A 21,217-nucleotide genomic window follows, 5' to 3' on the forward strand; every position below is an offset into this window, starting at 1 on the left:
AAACATCGATCAATTAATCGAAATTGGAATCTAGTGTTTATGAGCTTGAATATGAACATTTAACCTGTGTTTATACTTAATTAGTTTGATAACTTGACTAAGTTTGCATATTGTGTAACCCTCGAACCGGCCCGGAGACGCGGGTTCGAACCCCTCTAGGCCTAGTTTTGTGTGTGTGTTTTTTTTAATTTTCTTATAATCAATATATAAGTTTAAATGGGCATTGTTTTAACGAAACCGAACCTCGGAAATATTATTTTGGCCGTGGGTTCATGTCATAGTTTCCTATCTATAAGTATATATATGTATGTATAAATATAAATATTATATATATATATAATATATGTATGTATAATTATATATTTACACACTTACATATATATATATATATATATATATATATATATATATATATATATATAATATGAAGCAAATATTTTTCATCTAAATCAATCTAGCTTAAAGGTTCAAATAAAATTTTCCCGTAATATATATACATATGTATAACTTTTTATAAATAATTAACATTAATGTTTTATCAAAACATATATATAATGTTTATTAATACTTAATATCGGTTCTTTATTATTAAAATTCATTTACTTGAAAATATAAATATGCATAAATTATATCACTTATTTTATTTACCAAATAATAATAATAATCATGATAGTAATAATAATAATTATTAAACAATAAATAACGATTATAATAATTAAACCCTAAACGACTTTAAATCTTTCAAATCGATTATTTACCGCAATAACGATGATCAAACCAATAATAACACATTGAATCCCAAATCTTTACGTCTCATTAATTTTCTTCGTTTATTAATATTATCGTTAATAATAGGACCTTTTGTTGACGCATTTCAAGGAGCTTGACCGTTTTATCTTAACTCTTATCGTCACTCTCATCTTCATTAACCTACTCGATAAGGTAAGTAATTCGCATTCCTCTTTTTACCGTTTTACATTTTTGGGGTGTTATGCATTCACAATTCAAACACTTTGTTTCACACTACAATTTCATTATTTGCGTTATATGATATTGCTCAATTAGTTATACGTGCAAATGTGACTATGTATTTATTTTATGTTTTGGTGGCTGGTATCTCATCCTCCTCCTCGTCCTCATCCTCATTAGTATGATCATACGCCGTCGAAGTAACTCGTTATCCATTGGATTCGAGTAAAAAGACAACTTTTATATTATTATTATGCTAGTTGTAGTATTTCATATTTATCGCAAGGAAATGTCATTTTTAATATTATATGTATTCAAAAACCATGATTACTTGCTCAACTTTATGTTGACAAACTATATATTTTCACGCATGGCGCAGGTAACTATATTGGATGAAGAGATTAAAGAGTAGATTGGACTTTAGGATGCATGATGAATAATGATGAACTTATTTCAATTATTTTTAGTTGTAACGTTTATTTCTTTTGAGACAATGTTTCTGCTTTTCGTATTTGGGATTATATGAAATAAATAATTTAGATATTGACACGTATATTTACTTTAGTGTATTTTGAGCTATGATACAATTATATCACGCTCTGGCATATTCTATCATAAGTTGGGGTGTGACATGTGTGTGTATATATATATATATATATTCACACACGCGTGCACACACACAGGGGCAGCCCCAATGCATGGCATGAGGGCGCTCACAATATGTTTTTTTAGTAATTATACGTTAAAATCCTGAAATCAACTAAAGAAATTTTGACGACGACATCTATGGACTTTTAAAACCGTGTAAAGATATACATGTACGCCGTAAACACATGCGCCGCATATGCCTTGCTTATATATATATATATTTTATTTTTTCTTGTAATTATTAATTTTTATTCTGGTAAAATAAAATTTTCTTTCCATGCTTCTTGTCTTCTTTTCTTTTGTGTCATCGCTCTTCAACGAATACATGGTATCAGAGCAACCAACTTTTTCTTTGAGCTCGGCTGAAGCCGAGTACCGATCTCTTCGACGCGTGACTGTTGAACTTGCCTAGTTGACAAGACTTCTCTCATAGTACAATGTTCCTAACAATACTCCTGTCAAGCTTAAATGTGATAGTCAGTCTGCAATCTATATTGCCAAAAATCTAGTTTTTCATGAGCGAACTAAACACATTGAAATAGATTGTCATTTATTTCGCGAGAAGTTGCAAGACGGTCTGGTGATTTTGATGCATACAAACACGAAAAATCAGCTTGCTAATATTTTTACTAAGAGTTTACCCAGACCTCATTTTCACTCGCTGTTATGCAAGCTGGGGTTTTCTCAACCTCCAACTTGAGGGGGGATGCGAAGATATACATATACGCGTTATATGTTATACGGCGTATAACATATACGTTGTATAACATATGCGCCGCATATGTCTTGCCTATATATATATATATATTTTCTTTTTTCATATAATGGTAACTTTTCATTTTGATAAAATAAAATTTTCTTTCTTTATTTTTTCTCTTTTCTTCTGTGTCATCGTTCTTCAACATATAAACCGCCTATTAAATTTGACACCGATCCACCAATCCGAAAGAATAGAAAATGGATTTAGAAATTCAATTTCTAAAAATATAACCTATTTCTATTTATTTGAGATTAAAATTTAAAGAATTGGGCCCAATTTCCCAAATAGGGCCAACAACATATTTCAAAATCCACTTCTAGAAAATCCATTTTTAATAGAATTTCTCCTCTTTAATTAACTGAGCTGGACTTCAATTTCAATATTTAGCCTCTCTGAGCTAAACCCTACTTTTAATATCACATGATAAGTTCAAGCCTGCTTTCATGAATTTCACTAAAATATGAGTAATAACGGAGTTTCATTTTCAGAAAACTCTAGTTGAGATTATATTTGAAGCACATTTGGTTATTATACCAAATAAACAATACCTAAGAAGTAAGAACTAGTATAATTAATAATTAGTGATTTAAAATATTATAGATGCTCGAAGAAAACCAAGCTATAAAGACTAGAATGGAATAAAAATAAAAGAAATATAGAGAAAATCTAAGAATTTGATACTGCGAACGGGAGGTATGAAGCCATACAGACTTGCTAAAATACATGCGTTGATCACTCATGGTGCACCAAGAACTTGTACTATTTTATAAAACCCAATTTATACGGTGAGTCCTGATTAGAGCATTATGAGCCCATTCCCTATAATTATGTGAGGAGGATTTGTAAATTATATGGTATGGTTATGAGTGGTTGTAAGTAGAGGAGAGAGAAAATGTTATAGGGGAAAGTTAAATTTGAGGTTTCACTGTTCATACCGTATAATTTTTTAATATTTTCTAAAAGTGGTTGTGAGTGAAGGAAAGAAAAAAGATAATAATAAAGGTATAAAAAATATTATTTAATTAAACAGGAGAGAGAAAAAATAGTTATTTTTAATATAATTATATGATATATATGAATATAGAATAGGGATTAGAGAATGGGATGCGAATGCGATCATATCCTAAGTTATAATCAACGTTCAAAGAGAATTTTCATTTCACATTTTAACAACAACGTGGAGTTAACATGTCCAACTCGTAATTCAAACTAGTCTTATTATTTCTAATTTATGTTGTCCTTCCATTGCTATCAGATTCTCACTCCTAAAATCTTTTGCTAAGTGTTTTTTTGAAGTTTCTTTCTGCTCCATGGTTTTTAATAATGTTTCGAAAAAAAAAATTATTTACAAAAAGTAAACTGTTATTTGTCTAAAGTAAACATTTTCATTTTTTAACATTATCAAGTATTTCAATTTTCCTTTGGGTGAAAATGTTAGTCTTGTTTTTTTCTACAAAAAAGCGTAATCAAAATGTATTTTCTTAGTAACTATTTTTTTAATTTATAAAGTGTTGTATTTCAAAACATTTATAGAAATTATGTTAACTTTTATGTTTGCAAAAAAGAGTTTTACAATTATATTACAAAACAAACATTGACTTAATCGTGATTTGTAATTAACATATGTTACACTAAACGTAAAATGATGCATGACAATATCAAATAACCCTAGCAACTGTATGTTGTAACTTTAAAGTTCACTTAGGTTGTGTTTGTTTTTATTTAAAAAGTCTACAAGGGGCTTACGTTTGCAGGCGCGCAGATATAAGATTCTGAAGACTGTTTGTATTTTTTAGAAAAATATCTGAAAAATGCTTTTATGGTATTAAAAAATATGCTATATATTGATCAACTTATTCACACTTCTTAACATTTTACCAATACCCAATGTCCAACACCACCACCACCCACCGTGTGCCAGCACCACCACCCACCGTCCACCACCACAACCACAACCCACCACCACCCACCGTCTGTCACCACCCACCACCACCACCACTCACCGTCCGTCACCCACCACCACTCACCGTCGGCCACAACCACCGTCCACTATCACCACCCACCACTTGCGACCACCACCACCACCCACCGTCCACCACCCCACTACAACCACTGTCTATCACCACCACACCCACCGTCGGCCACCACCACCACCACTGTCAACCACCCACCACAACCGTCCATCATCATCACCATCACCCACCATCCACCACCACCGTTCATTGCCCACCACAATCGTTTGCCACCAATCATCCACCACCATCCACTTCTACAGTTCGTACACCACCACCAATTATTTTATCAGTCTACAGACGTTAAATGATTTCTATCTACTGTGATATGTATGGTAGGTAACTAATATTTAGTTTATGCAGACGATATCCAGTTTAGAAAACAAACAGTATTATATTTTCAGAGTACAGACCTTAAAACCACATCTTCAATTACAGATATAAAACTAGATGAAATCATATTACACATAGTTTTTGTCTTAAAAAACAAACAACACCTAAATTAATAAACCCCCAACATTTCTTGCATCCATTGCACTTAGTCATTGAATATATACCGTCTATAAGAGAATGTAGAACAACATTTTTGAAAAATGAAGCCTTGTTTTATAGAATAAAATCTTACAGCCAGATGGCTTTCTTTAATTAAGTTGCTATCTATCATGAAGAACCTAAGGTTGTCAAGCGTATCTTTGCTTCAAGTTCGCATCATTAATACTAGGTTTTGGCTTTTAATGTCTGCTTGAATGTTTTTATTTGTCCTTTTTGAAATTGAAGTAACCAAGAAACTGACAAAATATAGAACACTAAGAGTGTAATCAAACTGTGTTGACAGTTAAGTATAAGCAAAGTCACATGGGTGAAGTGGTATAGATATTCCTACCAAGTTTTAAAAATGGGTTTTAAGAGCATTCGTATTCCCTCCACCATCTATAAATTTAAAATTACATTAAAAATACTGTATTTTCTCTTTTATTTTTAATTAAATAATACATTTTATACATTTATTATTACGTTTTCTCTCTCTTTCACTAACAACCGCGTTCAACAAATATTAAAAAATTATAGGAGGTGAACGATAACTTTTCAAATATATAGAAAAATCATTGCGTTACTCACAACACCATAAACCACTCCCTAAATTATAAAAACCTCACTCACAAAATTTGGTGCTTAGGATGTAAATGCTCTAAGAACCTAGTGTACCTATCTTAAAAGTCACGTCCTGACACATATGTGAACATACCCTGTTTACTATCATTTCTTTCACTCGGTCATTCCAGTTCCAGCTAGCTCCTTCATTAAAAATCATGTTCCAGTTGACATGAATTTTCCTGGTTCTTGGGTTGTACAAACGATACGCCTTTGAGCCCGGTTCAGTTCCAAAATGAACTAACAAAGTGGACCGATCATCAAGCTTCTTTAAGTTGGTCACCACTTTTCCATATGCCAAACACCCAAATATTTTTACATGGTTGACAGTAGGTTTTTTACCCTTGAACTTCCCATAGGGCATTTGATTTAATAAAGCACGAATTGGTACTTGATTTATTAAATACGCTACATGGCGAGATGCTTCCACCAAAAATAATTTGGAACTTGTAATGCCTTCATAATACTTCAAGTAATATCCATAAGATTTCTGTTTTGACATTCCAGCACGCCGTTTTGTTGAGGCCTATAAGGCGCGGTAAGTTGTCGATTTAGGGGCTGTTTGGCAATTGCTGAATCATTAAGTGTTGAACAATAAAGAGTTTTGAATGGTTAAGAGAGTCTGAGCCAGTAAGTACTGAATCAGTAAGTATTGTTTGGTTGGATCTCTGAATGACAGTACAGAATGACTATTTTACCCTTTAAACTATTTCATGCTGAATAAAGTATATCTGTTTAGTTAGAAGTTTTAATAACTGTACTAAATGACCAAACGTTCATGATAATACACCAAATTACATCTTAAAACAAACTTTCATTATAACCAACCAAAATACATCGTAAAAATAGTTAACCAAGGCATTGACACAAATAATCTAACAAGGTTTTCTACCGACACGTTGCAGCGGCATTTGGGTTGGTTCGGGTAGAGATATACAATAGTGAAGTTTACATAAATGCAACTCAATTATTTGGCTGTCATTTTACAATCATTAGTTTATTCTTTTGTAGATTCTAAGAAAAGCCAAATGTTATAACCTTGTATACTACGCACAAACAACAAAAATATAGCCATCAAATAAAGGAAAAGGAAACTCTCGCCATATATAAAATAATTTTACCTATCATGTCAAATTGCAAAATGGCAGGTAGAACCAGTTTGCCTTTTTGTGAAGAGTTTTTGTTTAACTTAATCTGTATTTCATCAAATTGAAAACTTCAACTTGATTTAAGAGCCCATTCACAGTCATTCTAATTTGGGGCTCAAATTCCATATCCATAATGAGAAGATTGTCACAAACTATAATTTTTAAAACCTAAACTTGATAAGTACAATTGTTTAAACTTCAAAACATGGAACCAGAATTTATACTAGAAATAACAAAATCGTACCAATTTCAAAGCATGAACACCTTAAAATAATGCATCAAATTGTGTCTTCTTTCTAAACCCTAGGGAATGCTAAATTCACAAAATTAAAATATGCAGACCATAAGACAACTCTAATTTCATACCAAATAATATCATTGAGTAACAAATTACAATAACAAACATCAATAATACTATCATCATGCTGTAAATATATAAAAGCTTCAAATAATAGATATATAGTAACGAAATAAAGTGTGGCCGATTTGCAGTACCTTCCTGGACCTATTCGATAGCAGCACATTCACCGAAAAAACCTGAGAGAATTTCCAGTATAAGGTAGCCATATCCACATTGTCTTCACCTTCCATTTGATTTGAATTGCAGATACAAAACCTCAACTACAACCGTTCAACGAAAACTGCTATATCTCAATTTTGTTCGAGGAAACAGATCAATCAATCCATGTTTTATTGATATGTGGAATTTTTGCACATACACGGGTCTGTGTGGACTATCGTGTATGGGGCATTTTGTCTAACATATGGTGTTCATACCAAATTGATTACTGTATCACACAAATGTACATTTAATTTAGAATTAAGGTATGACATAGACAAAATAATTAATAATTGTCTGATCTGATAATGGAAATGGCGAATATTTCAAAACCATGATATGAAAGTAAGATGAGATGATAAAATTACTGTCGCCGCTCGTGAAATGCAGCACCTTCCTCGCGTTGTGTACGATGTTGATGCCACCAGAAATTGAACCGTTGTCTTCAATCGTTGTGGTTGAAGATCGTTAGAATCGTTGTAGTGGTGGTAGACGGATGCAAAGGTGAAGATCGGTGGTGAAAGAAGGGGAGGGGTAATGTTTTTCACGAACGTGTATTCTAGGGTAAAAGAGTATATCAGTCCTCTGAATCATTTAGCAAGTTTTTGTAACTGAAACATTAAGAGGAGTACTAAATCATTAAGATGTAAGACTTTGATTAACCAAACAGTCTGTATCTGAACGAATCAGATGTGGACCTCTTAATGGTCTCGTTAAGACCTAAACAAACACCCCCTTACTCCGTTGTCTTCACAAAAACCACGAAATTCGTTTGATGTAAACTCTCCTCCAATGTCTGTTCAAAGCGTTTTAATCGTTTCTCGGTTTCTTTCTCGACAAAGACTTTAAACCTTTTGAACTTCTCGAATGCATCAACATTTTCATTCAACAAAATAAATCCACATATATCGTGAATAATCATCAATTAAAACAAATACGTATCTATTACTACCAAGTGTCGTTGGTGTTATGGGCCCGCGTAGATCACCATGTACGAGTTCCAAAACCCAGTCTGTGTGATATGTTGTTGTGTTTTGGAATGCATTCCTTGTTTGCTTCCCCACAACCATGACTCACACAATCTGTCTTCGTGTTGGATATTCGGTAATCCATGTACCATCTCTCTTTTTGCCATGGTTTTTAAATTTTCAAAGCTTCTTTGACCAGGACGAGCATGCCACTTCCAAGCATCATTCTCGATTATCGTCTTTAGACAAACCAGACTAATGATTTTTAGCTTTATCTTGTAGAGCCGATTATTTAACCAAGTTACCTTCATCAACAGTCGACCATCAATATCACGCATCGTTAGGAACTCGTTTTTCATACAAACATCAAACCCCGACTTGGTGGCTTTTCCGAGACTGATTATATTACTTTTCAATTCCAATTAATATATCTTAGTTATTAACCGTTGTTCCCCTGACTTTTCTCGAAAGAGAATCGAACCTCTCCCTTTAATATCGACACACAAACTGTCACCAAACCTAACTTTTCTGGTTACTCGCTCGTTTAATACCGAGAAAAACTCAAGATCCCGTCATATGATTACTAGCCCTGTTATCCAAATACCAAACGCCTTACATATTTGTCTCGTTCTTATATAGATTCGGTCTTAAACGCTCCTCGTTCAAGTGGACCATTTCATGCATATAAACGACCTTGTTAGCTTTTTTGGTTTCATCTATGTTCGCCTCCTGTTGTTTTGGTGGTTTTCGGTCTGGACACATTGACGTGAAGTGTCCGATCTGGCTCCATCTGTAACATTGCAACTTGGACCAATCTTTCTTCAGCTTGATGGTTCTTGAGCTTGAAGCTGCTTCATTATGAACCCGCTCTCGGTCTTGACTACCTGACCTACCACATCCACGACTCCGGTTCCCATAGCTACCTCGTCCTCGGCCTCGAACATTATCGCCTTTTCGGTTGTCATACGAGTCAGACCTGCCAAACATTTGCTCCCGTCTGCATGTAGTTCTTCATTACCGCTTTGTTCCTCGTATGCCTTCAATCAACCGACCACATCTTCATACTCAACTTCCTTTAAATTAACCGTTCATTAAATTGAAGCAACAATGTGAATATACCTTCGAGGAAGGCTAGTAAGAAACTTCTTGACGAGCCTCATCTCATACACAACCTCACCAAGTGATGCATATCTTGAAGCAATACCCGACAACCTGTTGGAATATTCGTCAATAGTTTCTGTCTTATTCACTTTCATATTGTCAAGTTCTTGAGTTAGGGTTTGTAACCTAGCCTCCCTTACTACATCAGCACCCATGTGAGAGTTTATATGTCGCCCACATCTCCTTGGCGGTAGTCATGTTCTCGACTTACATAACCTGATATTCGGTAATAGCTTGAAATAAGAGAGCAATAGCAAAACTCTTCTTTTTGACATCTTGCGATCTGGGATAAATCGCATCCCAAACCCCGTATACATTGAAAATTGACCTCATCGTCATAGCCCACACGGTGTGATTAATCGATTTTAACACTGTCAATGAAGGGCAGGTGTCCAACCGTCCTTAGCCGCTCTCGCTATTGAACCAGAACTCGATTCAACCATATCTGACCATCTTCTTGTTCGACTGTCCTTCTGATTAAAAGACTTTGGTGTTGGTGGCTTTTGATGCGTGACCTTAAACCCTAGTCACCGTGCTACTGCTCTCTTAACTCAGCTTCGGGCGTCTCCTCTGTTGAATCTTCAAAGTTGCAGGTTTTGATCAGAACTTCAAGCTCGGATACCAATTCAAGTGTTGAGTTGATAATCTGAAACACAGCAAAGAAAAACACTAAACGATGTTGCCAATTTGCAAATATTATTAATCATAAATCTACTTAAAAAATTGATCACAGAGAGTATGTATAAGAGCTAGATAACTCCTAATTCTACTCAAACTCTAACACAAACTATCTTTATCTAATATTCTTAAACTTATAAACCAACATGTTTATTTATTCCTTTATATTAAAACGATTTTGATTATAACTCGAACTCCTGGTTTGGCCCAACTCATTGAAACTGGTTCGATAATTCCCAACATTAAGCATATTGTTTTTGTGACTTAAGATGATTCATTAAGTGTTTGCAAATATGTATGTGACATGCAATAATCAATAATGAACAACTAACATTATAAGCCATTTTACTCTAGATCATTATGAAAACAAAGGATTAATCAAGGTTTAATCATTATTCTTTTAACATATAATATGTTGCTAAAACTAAAATGACAGGTGTAGTTTAATGACCATTATGGTGTCTAGTAATAATGTTTTTACTTCATCCATCTAATGAAATGACCCACTTTGCTACCCCTAATCTGTCCTATGATGTAACCACACAGTTATGGCACTTGACATATGGGCACTTTCATTTCAAAGGCTTAGATGTATCTAAATTATGAGTCTTGGTAAGTCTAAAAAATTTAAGAACAATATATCTATTTTGTTTGTTCTGTAATTTTTGTCGAATTGTATCTTATCACCCAGTTGAAAGGTGAGCATATATGCTCGTCTAGAATCAATGGTTTTTACAAATTATAGACACAAAAAACGACTGGCATTGGTCATGATTCACTATTCGCGTGTGATTGTAACTTGTAAGAATGGGGTTCCACTTTGCAACATTATGTAATCTTTGCCATATCAATTTAATTGGGAGCTTGAAAATGAATAGTTTATCTTGCAGTGAAAAGTGTTGAACTTTACTTTGATTTTCAATTCCTTGTGTGATTTTTGTGTAACACTGTGAAAATACCCCATCTAGTTTCAGGCCAAAAATGTCAAAGATTAAAAGTTAAAGGACTGAAAAAGAAAAATTTTGGTTTTTAGACCCATCGCGCTACGTGATGGTCTCCTGACTAACTCCGTCGCGCTAAGCGACAGAGAATCACACAGTTCAAGAAAAAGGGGGTGCCACGCTACGCGACGGCCAAACCTAACTGGTCCATAGCGCTACGCGATGACCAGGTTAAGTAACCCGGGACACGTGGCAGCTTCTGATTAATTGCAGCGTCACGCTACGGCGACGACCTTGGGGAAAAGGCCATCGCGCTACGCGATGGTCTGCAAAACTCGCCTATAAAAGGGCAGCTACGGGTTCAAGCCAATGCATCTCATTTTCACCTTCATTTCACACACTTAACCTAGGTAATCGCCAAGGGTGTTCTAGTGTGTCGAGAGTTGTTTTCGTGAAGAAATGAGGTGTCATTACACTGTTTAACGAGCTGCTGATCTTGTAACGAAGTACAAGCTGAATTGCTGCTGATTTCTTAAGTTCTTAAGTTCCGTCAAGCCAATTAAGGTAGGAATAAGGTTAAGTTACTTTACTAGTTACATTAAATATCTAGTTACAACGTAGTTAAGAGTATAGTCGTTAAACTGTTAATATTTTCCAAGTAATGTTTTATAAAGTAAAGACGTTGCTTCCATGTGAAGTAATGTTATCAAAACTATTATTTTGACAGGCATGTAGTAACTGGAATGGGGTATCATTAGTAGACTCTTCTTGCCTAAAGAAAGCAATTCGTACAAATCCCAATCAACCGCGGGACCCGTTTGCTTACCTGGAGAAGTTTGCCAACGTGATATCCTTTATTAAGCCAAAGTGCTATTCCAAACATCATATGTAAATCCAAAGTATTTTCATAAAACGACTATAACTATCCTAAGGTTAGGTCAGACCTAAGAGTCTGCTGATCAGACCTCGAGTCTGCTAAAACTGAAACAGAATTAAAGTCTACTGAAAAATACCAACTAGGTACTTATGCATACATATTATGAATATAGGTTAATAGCATACTGAAGCCAAGGAGGTTGATATTTCCTACTATAATATAAGGTGAACACGTTAACCTTTTACTGTCTGAACTGATTTTACTCTTGTAATAGACTGGTTATTTATTACAAAGAGTCTAATAAATGTTTACGTGAGATATAATCTCTAAAATCGTTATAATACAAAATAGATAATAAAAAGCAACTCAGACCGAATATACATGTGTCTGGATCTAAACATAACTGATAATTGGCATACAAAACCAAGTCAGTCATAACCGGTTCTCCAACAGAGTTACATAGTCTAGGAGAAGGTTGTCTCCGAACAGGGGCTATGTACTCGGGGAACCTTTGAATTGTGTGTGTAGGGCAGTGGTACAAATCCCGGGAATGGACAGGCATTCATGCTGAGATTGTGAACAGAAAACTATGTTTGTATTTAACGACTGTTATAAACTGTTTTATCGAGTCAATGTTTCACCGGCATATAGCTGACGTGTTTTTCCCACCCTTGCAGGTACCTGGATGATAATAGATGATATACAAGGATTGGAGTCATAGAAGATCGCTCGAGATGGCTCGTTTTTGAATATTACAAATCCTTGTATTATTAATATCACAGTTTTGTAAAACTGAAACTCAGGTGTTTAATTCCCGAGTAGTTTTGAGAATGTAAATTAATATTTTAATATTTAAGACTTCCGCTAAAATAAACCCGCTACTCTGATATATTTAGACAAGTGGTACCAATTGATGGTCACACTCATAGGCCCTGGTTTGGGGTGTGACAGGTTGGTATCAGAGCCATCAGTTTCAGCGAATTAGGTATTAAAATTAGTATCTTAGCTTTAACCATTTATCTGATAAGTAGGGATAAGTTATGATTGGTAGTCTGCCTATCCCTAAGTTATTATATATGCAGATGTCTTATACTAACTACTACGGACAAAAACGTCGGGTCGCAAGGCGATCTAATCCTGCCCACGATGCTGAGCCGTCTGACCGAGTTAGCACAAACTTTGGTTCGAGGTGGCCAACTGTTTCAGAAAATCCGACTGAACCGGTACACGTGAACCCGGCTGATCTGAATCCAATGAATCCAAACCAGTCAAACCCTGTTGATCAAATCGATCCTTACTTGGCTTACGGAAGCCAACCAATTTATGATCCGGGAAGTCCAGAAATGCCAATCGAAATATCCAGTAACACTTCTGAAAGTGTTCCAATGACCAGTACCCCGAATTATTATCCATATGATCTGGAAGTTCAAAGTAGAGTCAAACAAGAAACCAGTACTGAATCCTCGAGTTGGACGAACTGTCATTCCAACCAGAGTTTATGGCATTTTGGATCACCCCCACCAGGTGCTCAAACTTTAGCCGAACCAAGTCGAAGATTGGTTTATTATTTTGATAATCCTAATTTTCCACCATATCACGGGCCTGTACCACCCATAGCTGAACAAGCAAACGAAATACGGGAAGAAGCCCGCTTGATTGAAGAATTTTATACAACCAACCTTCCTGATGAGGAAATGCAGACTTATATAGCTAATCCTCACTTGTATCCGAGAGAAAACGCTAATCTTTTTCCTTCGGCATCCGCACCAGTAGGGTATCCCAACCCACCCAACTCGATGATGGATGAATTAAGAAACGAAAGGATCAAGAAGAAAAAGATGGCTGATAAGATCATAAAAAAATGTGATAAGATGAAGAAGATGGTTAAGAAATGGGCCAAAGATTAGGATTATATAACTGCTGTTGTTGTATTTCTACCTTTTGTAATATTATGAATAAAAATTTGCGTGTTGTATTTTAAATTCATGTATTCATATGATTTACAGAATGTCTGAACAATGAGAAACCCGAGTCAGTCAAGGGAGTCAAGCTGATAAAGCAAAGACCCCTGAAAATAATAGTTCACTACCTGAAGAATACATTGGAGGAATTCGTGATATGATAAAAGAAACAGTTTCTCCGTTAAACAAAGAAGCTGTGACTCCTTTAATAAAAATTGTTCAAGACCATACTGCGAATATAAAAAGTGTGGCTATGTCAAAATCAAGATCAATTAAACAACCAAGTCATAGCATATCCGTTCATTCTAAACCAAAAGATTCCAAAAGGACGAGAGATGATAAAACAAAAGAACCGAAAGATAAGGGATACGAGAGTTCTACTGCTGAGTATGAGCCAAGACAAACAAAGAAAAGGAAAGTCAATACGGGATGTAAGTTTAAGGACTTTCAAGTATACAAACCGAAAGAATTATATGGGGATAAGGGCGCGATTGTTACTCTTTGTTGGCTCGAGGAAATGGAGTCAATAATTATTATTAGTAAGTGTACCGAAGAGGAAAGTATCCAGTACTTGTCCCAGATGTTTAAGAGAGAGGCACTGGAATGGTGGAATACGTTGATAGACGTGAAAGGAAGAAGCAATTTGTATAATCTCGAATAGAAAACTTTTAAAGAACTGATCAAACAAAGATTCTGTCCTATCCATGAGGTTGATCAGATTCAAACCAAGCTTTGGAACCACAAGGTCATTGGCACCAATATCAAGGTATACAACACTAAATTCCTTGAGTACTGCAGGCTTGTTCCACATCTTGTTACTCCCGAATATAACAAGGTGACTCGTTATATTTATGGTTTGCCAAAGGAAATCCGTGACCATGTGAGGTCACACATGCCTGCAACGACCGAGTCTGCTATTGAGCTGGCTGGATATTTGATGGATAGTATGATTAGAAATCGAGAGGAGGAAAGGAAGGTGGTGACTGAGAAGAAATGTGAAGTTGATGAGAAAAGAAAGTTTGAAAAAGGGAAGGAGAGGTCGGATGCATTTAACCGATCGATGTGTAAAAACTGTGGTAAGCGACATGACGGGAGGTGTTTGAAGCCTACACCGAAAGTTGATGTTCGCAAGTTTGATCCGTATTCAACTTGCAACTTTTGTAAACGACCGGGACACAAGGAGGAGGATTGTAGGAAGAAATTAATCGTCTGTTTTGATTGTGGTGATAAAGGGCACTTTAGTGCGGAATGCACTAAAAAGAAACCGGTAGTTGGAAGATCCAGTGGTAGTGGTTCCAGGAATGAAGCCAAGAGGGGAAATGCCCGTGCATTCATGCTTAACACTCAGAAGGCGGGAGAATTACCAGACGTGATTACTGGTACATTTCCTATTAATAATGTTTATGCTAGGGTTTTATTTGACTCAAGAGCCAATCAAAGTTTCATAGATTATAAGTTTTGTAGTCTACTGAATGAACCTCTAGCTAAACTGAATAATCAATATGAAGTAGAAACGGCTAATGGAAATTTAATCCGAATATCTGAGGTATTAAATAGTTATATTATCTTAGACGGATATGAAATGCCAGTGCAATTATTACCAATGGAGTTAGCTAGATTTGATGTTATTTTAGGGATGGACTGGTTAGCCGCCAACCAAGCCCGAATACTATGTAACGAAAAGGCTATTGAAGTTTTAACTCTAAATAAGAAAATGATGCGAATAGCTGGCGATAAAGATTCTGGTAAGATAGGAATCATTTCAAAAATAAAAGCTAGTCATTGTTTAGGAAAAGGTTGCTTAACATAAATGGCTTATGTAACCAAGGAGCCTGAGCCTAAGAAACTAGAAGAGGTCCCAATTGTCGCTGAATTCAAAGATGTATTTCCTGACGAGTTGCCTGGAATTCCGCCCGATCGAGAAGTTGAGTTTAGAATCGACTTGGTTCCGGGGACAGCTCCGATTGCTAAATCACCTTACCGATTAGCACCAACTGAAATGAAAGAGCTGAAGAAGCAATTAGATGAGTTATTGGAGAAGGGGTTTATACGACCAAGTTCTTCACCGTAGGGAGCACCAATATTATTTGTTAAGAAGAAAGATGGATCAATGAGGATGTGTATCGATTACCGTGAGCTGAATAAAGTTACAATCAAGAATCGATACCCACTCCCAAGAATAGATGATCTCTTCGACCAGCTACAAAGGGCTAGTTGTTTTTCAAAAATTGATCTAAGATTCGGATATCATCAACTGAAGGTTCATGAAGAAGATATATCAAAGACTGCATTTAGAACCCGATACGAACATTATGAGTTCACTGTTATGCCTTTTGGACTCACTAATGCTCTGGTAGCTTTTATGGATATGATGAATCGAATCTGCAAACCTTACTTGGATAAGTTTGTTATTGTTTTTATTGATGACATTCTTATCTATTCCAAGACGAAAGAAGAACACCAAGCTCAATTGAAAACCATACTCGAAACATTAAGGAAAGAGAAGCTTTATGCCAAATTCTCGAAATGTGAATTCTGGTTATCGGAAGTATAGTTTCTTGGACATATTGTTAATGAGAAAGGTATTCAAGTAGATCCGGCAAAGATTGAAGCTATTACATGGGAGAAACCCAAGACTCCGACTCAAGTAAGAAATTTTATGGGGTTAGCAGGTTATTATAGAAGATTTATCCAGAATTTTTCAAGGATAGCGGTTCCATTAACTTCACTTACTCGGAAGTCTGTGAAATTTGAATGGGGACCGAAGCAAGAAGAGGCATTTGAAACTTTTAAACAGAAACTAACAAATGCACATGTCTTAGTCTTGCCTGAAGGACATGATAACTTCATTGTATATTGTAATGCTTCATACAGGAATGGGATGTATTTTGATGCAAGGGAAGAAGGTAATTGCTTATGCTTCACGACAGTTAAAAGTTCATGAAAAGAATTACACTACACATGATCTTGAACTTGGAGCTATAATTTTCGCGTTGAAATTATGGCGACATTATTTATATGGTGTAAAATTTACAGTTTATACTGATCACAAAAGTCTAAAGCACATATTTGATCAGAAAGAATTGAACATGAGACAGAGGCGATGGATGGAGATGTTGAACGATTATGATTGTGAGATAGATTACCATGAAGGTAAAGCTAATGTGGTAGCTAATGCTTTAAGTAGAAAAGAGCATGAAAAGCCAAAAAGAGTACGAGCTTTGAGGTTAGAACTCAAAATTGATCTATTAACTGAAATCAAGGAAGCTCAGAAGTTGGCACTAAAAGAAAATAACATAAAGGCTGAAAAAGAAAATGGAACAATAGATCAATTAGTTAAGGGTGACGACGATATACTCAGATTAAGGAAAAGAATCTGGGTACCAATGGTAGGGAGCTTGCGGGAGAAGATATCGGAAGAAGCTCACAAATCTAAGTATATGATGCATCCGGGAAGCGATAAGATGTATCGTAATCTCAAGGATGAGTATTGGCGGATCGGAATGAAGAAAGAGATTGCCTTGTATGTGGCTAAGTGTTTGACATGTTCAAAGGTTAAAGCCGAGCATCAAAAGCCTATGGGATTGTTAACCTGAGATTCCGATTTGGAAATGGGATATGATAACCATGGACTTTATTATGAAGCTACCAAAAACCAATCGCCAAAATGATGCAATTTGGGTTATCGTTGACCGATTGACTAAGTCAGCTCATTTCATTACAATTCAAGAAACATATAGCATGGATAAATTGGCGCAACTATATGTGGAAAATATTGTATCATTGCATGGTGTGCCATTGTCAATCATATCCGATAGAGATAGTCGTTTCACTTCTAACTTCTGGAGAAGTTTTCAAAAGGCAATGGGTACGCGTTTAAATTTGAGTACTGCTTATCACCCACAGACAGATGGACAGAGTGAGAGAACAATTCAAACATTGGAAGATATGCTTCGCGCTTGTGTTATAGATCTAGGTGGAAGCTGGGATACTCACCTAGCGTTGATGGAATTTTCATATAACAATAGCTATTACACAAGTATACAAATGGCTCCATATGAAGCACTATACGGACGGAAATGTAGAACACCTGTATGTTGGTCTGAAATTGGTGATAATCAGTTATCAGGTCCCGAGATTGTTCAAAGAACAACTGACCAAGTAATACAAATCCGAGAAAGATTGAAAGCAGCACGTGACAGACAGAAGAGTTATGCTGATGTAAGACGAAAACCGTTAGAATTCAAAGAAGGAGACAAAGTGTTGCTCAAAGTATCACCTTGGAAAGGTGTGGTTCGTTTTGGAAAGAAAGGGAAGTTAAGTCCACGTTTTGTTTGACCATTCAAAATTATTGAAAGAATAGGTCCTGTAGCTTATCGACTTAAGTTACCCGAAGAAATGCAAGGAATCCATGACGTATTTCACGTATCGAATCTGCGGAAATGTTTAGCTGATGTGACACTTGCTATGCCTCTAAAAGATGTACAAGTGAATGAGAAACTCAAGTTTGTAGAGGAGCCGATACAAATTGAAGATAGTCAAATCAAGTTCTTAAAGCGCAAAAGGTTGAAATTGGTAAAAGTAAGATGGAATTCCCAACGTGGTGCGGAATTCACTTGGGAACTTGAGTTCGAAATGAAGCGAAAATATCCACATACGTTTACATAAATCTCGAGGATGAGATTTTTCTAAAGGTGGGGAGGATGTAACACCGTGAAAATACCCCATCTAGTTTCGGGCCAAAAATGTCAAAGATTAAAGGTTATAGGACTGAAAATGAAAAATTTGGGTTTTTAGACCCATCGCGCTACGCGATGGTCTCCTGACTAACTCCGTCGCGCTACGCGACAGAGAATCATACAGTTCAAGAAAAAGGGGGGCGCCACGCTACGCGACGGCCAAACCTAACTGGTCCGTCGCGCTACGCGATGACCAGGTTAAGTAACTCGGGACACGTGGCCAACCACGTGTCAACACGTGGCAGCTTCTGATTAATTGCGGCGTCGCGCTACGCGATGGCCTTGGGGAAAATCCATCGCGCTACGCGATGGTCTGCAAAACTCGCCTATAAAAGGGCAGCTACGGGTTCAAGCCAATGCATCTCATTTTCACCTTCATTTCACACACTTAACCTAGGTAATCGTGCCAAGGGTGTTCTAGGGTGTCGAGAGATGTTTTCGTGAAGAAACGAGGTGTCGTTACACTGTTTAACGAGCTGCTGATCTTGTAACGAAGTACAAGCTGAATTGCTGCTGATTTCTTAAGTTCTTAAGTTCCGTCAAGCCGATTAAGGTAGGAATAAGGTTAAGTTACTTTACTAATTGCTTTAAATATCTACTTACAACTTAGTTAAGAGTATAGTCTTTAAACTGTTAATATTTTCCAAGTAATGTTTTATAAAGTAAAGTCGTTGCTTCCACGTGAAGTAATGTTATCAAACTATTATTTTGATGGGCATGTAGTAACTGGAAGGGGGGGTATCATTAGTAGACTCTTCTTGCCTAAGAAAAGCAATTCGTACAAATCCCAATCAACCGTGGGACCCGTTTGCTTACCTGGAGAAGTTTGCCAACGTGATATCCTTTATTAGGCCAAAGCGTGCTATTCCAAACGTCATATGTAAATCCAAGTATTTTCATAAAACGACTATAACTATCCTAAGGTTAGGTCAGACCTAAGAGTCTGCTGATCAGACCTCGTGTCTGCTGAACTGAATCAGACTTCAAGTCTGCTGATCAGACCTCGAGTATGCTAAAACTGAAATAGACTTAGCGTCTGCTGAATAATACTAACTAGGTACTTATACATACATATTATGAATATAGGTTAATAGCATATTGAAGCCAAGGAGGTTGATATTTCCTACTGATAATATAAGGTGAACACGTTAACCTTTTACTGTATGAACTGATTTTACTCTTGTAATAGACTGGTTGTTTATTACAAAGAGTCTGATAAATGTTTGCATGAGATATAATCTCTAAAATCGTTATAATACAAAATAGATAATAAAAAGCAACTCAGACCGAATATACATGTGTCTGGATCCAAACATAACTGATAATTGGCATACAAAACCAAGTCAGTCATAACCGGTTCTCCAACAGAGTTACATAGTCTAGGAGAAGGTTGTCTCCGAACAGGGGCTATGTACTCGGGGAACCTTTGAATTGTGTGTGTAGGGTAGTGGTACAAATCCCGGGAATGGACAGGCATTCCTGCTGAGATTGTGAACAGGAAATTATGTTTGTATTTAACGACTGTTATAAACTGTTTATCGAGTCAACGTTTCACCAGCATATAGCTGACGTGTTTTTTTTCCCACCCTTGCAGGTAACTAGATGATAATAGATGATATACAAGGATTGGAGTCATAGAAGATCGCTCGAGATGGCTCGTTTTTGAATATTACAAATCCTTGTATTATTAATATCACGGTTTTGTAAAACTGAAACTCGGGTGTTTAATTCCCGAGTAGTTTTGAGAATGTAAATTAATATTTTAATATTTAAGACTTTCGCTAAAATAAACCCGCTATTCTGATATATTTACAAAACCTGTACCAATTGATGGTCACACTCCTAGGCCCTGGTTTGGGGTGTGACATTTTGAGTCACAAGTGTTAAGATTGATTCCCCTAATCCTCTCACTTAATAGAAACATAATGTTTACTAGGATAATAACCCGTGTTACACACGAGTGGAAAACATATCAAGAAACAATATAAAATGTAAAAAACATATTCAATCAACAAAATATTTGACATAAGTTTTTTACCAGCAGATATTACAAAAAATGTTAAACTATGTCTATAACATAAAGAAAATACTTTTTAAATAAATAATTCAGTAAATAAGGAATAATATAAACATAAATGAACCATTATACCTGAAAAAATAAAAAAAAAACTCATTAGTAACAAATTTTGTAATATTATTTGACAACCAAGCTTACAAATACATACCAGGTTTAAACTTATATTTTCACCCGTATAAAGTTTTCGTTCAAAAACCTTTTGAAACAAAAAATGTTGGTTATAGATGAGGCGAAGAATCTGGTTACAAACGATGGGGAGCGTTATGATTTGAACGAAGCATGTGCCTTTTAAAGAAGAAACGATGAACAATTTAAACCTAGTAAATTTAATTAGTTTTATAATTCTAACAATAGTTAGAATAATTAATATCACAATTACATTAATAAGTTACAAAAATATAAAAGTCAATATCATTGATTAAAATTTTATTGTGAATATGTGGAAAATAGATTTATGGAAGGTTGATAACATGGAAGCCTATGTGGACAACTTAGGTGAAGGACATGTGGACAAAATTATGTTGTTTTAATATATTAGTTAGATTAGATTAGATTAGATGTAATAAA

General features: G+C 35.7%; 2 protein-coding genes across 2 annotated transcripts; one reads left to right on the forward strand and one right to left on the reverse strand.

Moving 5' to 3' along the window:
- Positions 1 to 8,215: 8,215 nt before the first annotated feature.
- On the reverse strand, positions 8,216 to 9,532 carry LOC143570146 (uncharacterized). The gene is made up of 4 exons (XM_077055880.1): positions 9,336 to 9,532; positions 8,833 to 9,192; positions 8,522 to 8,612; positions 8,216 to 8,455 (listed from the first exon to the last, which is right to left on the reverse strand). The coding sequence occupies exons 1-4, from the start codon at positions 9,530 to 9,532 to the stop codon at positions 8,216 to 8,218; spliced, it is 888 nt and encodes a 295-aa protein (XP_076911995.1).
- Positions 9,533 to 13,991: 4,459 nt separating this feature from the next.
- Positions 13,992 to 15,644, forward strand: LOC143570147 (uncharacterized). The gene is made up of 2 exons (XM_077055881.1): positions 13,992 to 14,479; positions 14,633 to 15,644. The coding sequence occupies exons 1-2, from the start codon at positions 13,992 to 13,994 to the stop codon at positions 15,642 to 15,644; spliced, it is 1,500 nt and encodes a 499-aa protein (XP_076911996.1).
- Positions 15,645 to 21,217: the final 5,573 nt, after the last annotated feature.

This window comes from Bidens hawaiensis, unplaced genomic scaffold (assembly GCF_021521415.1).
Source record: "Bidens hawaiensis isolate Kalapana, Puna unplaced genomic scaffold, B.hawaiensis_p1.1 tig00024836_1, whole genome shotgun sequence".
NCBI lineage: Eukaryota > Viridiplantae > Streptophyta > Magnoliopsida > Asterales > Asteraceae > Bidens > Bidens hawaiensis.

Excerpts from the sequence above, each read along its gene's own strand:
- LOC143570146 (XM_077055880.1), bottom strand. The coding sequence starts at position 9,532 with ATGGGTGCTGATGTAGTAAGGGAGGCTAGGTTACAAACCCTAACTCAA. Across the intron at positions 8,613-8,832 it reads TATAAGAACGAGACAAATAT|TCTCGGAAAAGCCACCAAGT; the intron begins GTAAGGCGTTTG and ends TAATATAATCAG. Across the intron at positions 8,456-8,521 it reads ATGGTCGACTGTTGATGAAG|ACGATAATCGAGAATGATGC; the intron begins GTAACTTGGTTA and ends GTTTGTCTAAAG.
- LOC143570147 (XM_077055881.1), top strand. The coding sequence starts at position 13,992 with ATGATAAAAGAAACAGTTTCTCCGTTAAACAAAGAAGCTGTGACTCCT. Across the intron at positions 14,480-14,632 it reads GTGAAAGGAAGAAGCAATTT|GCTTGTTCCACATCTTGTTA; the intron begins GTATAATCTCGA and ends TGAGTACTGCAG.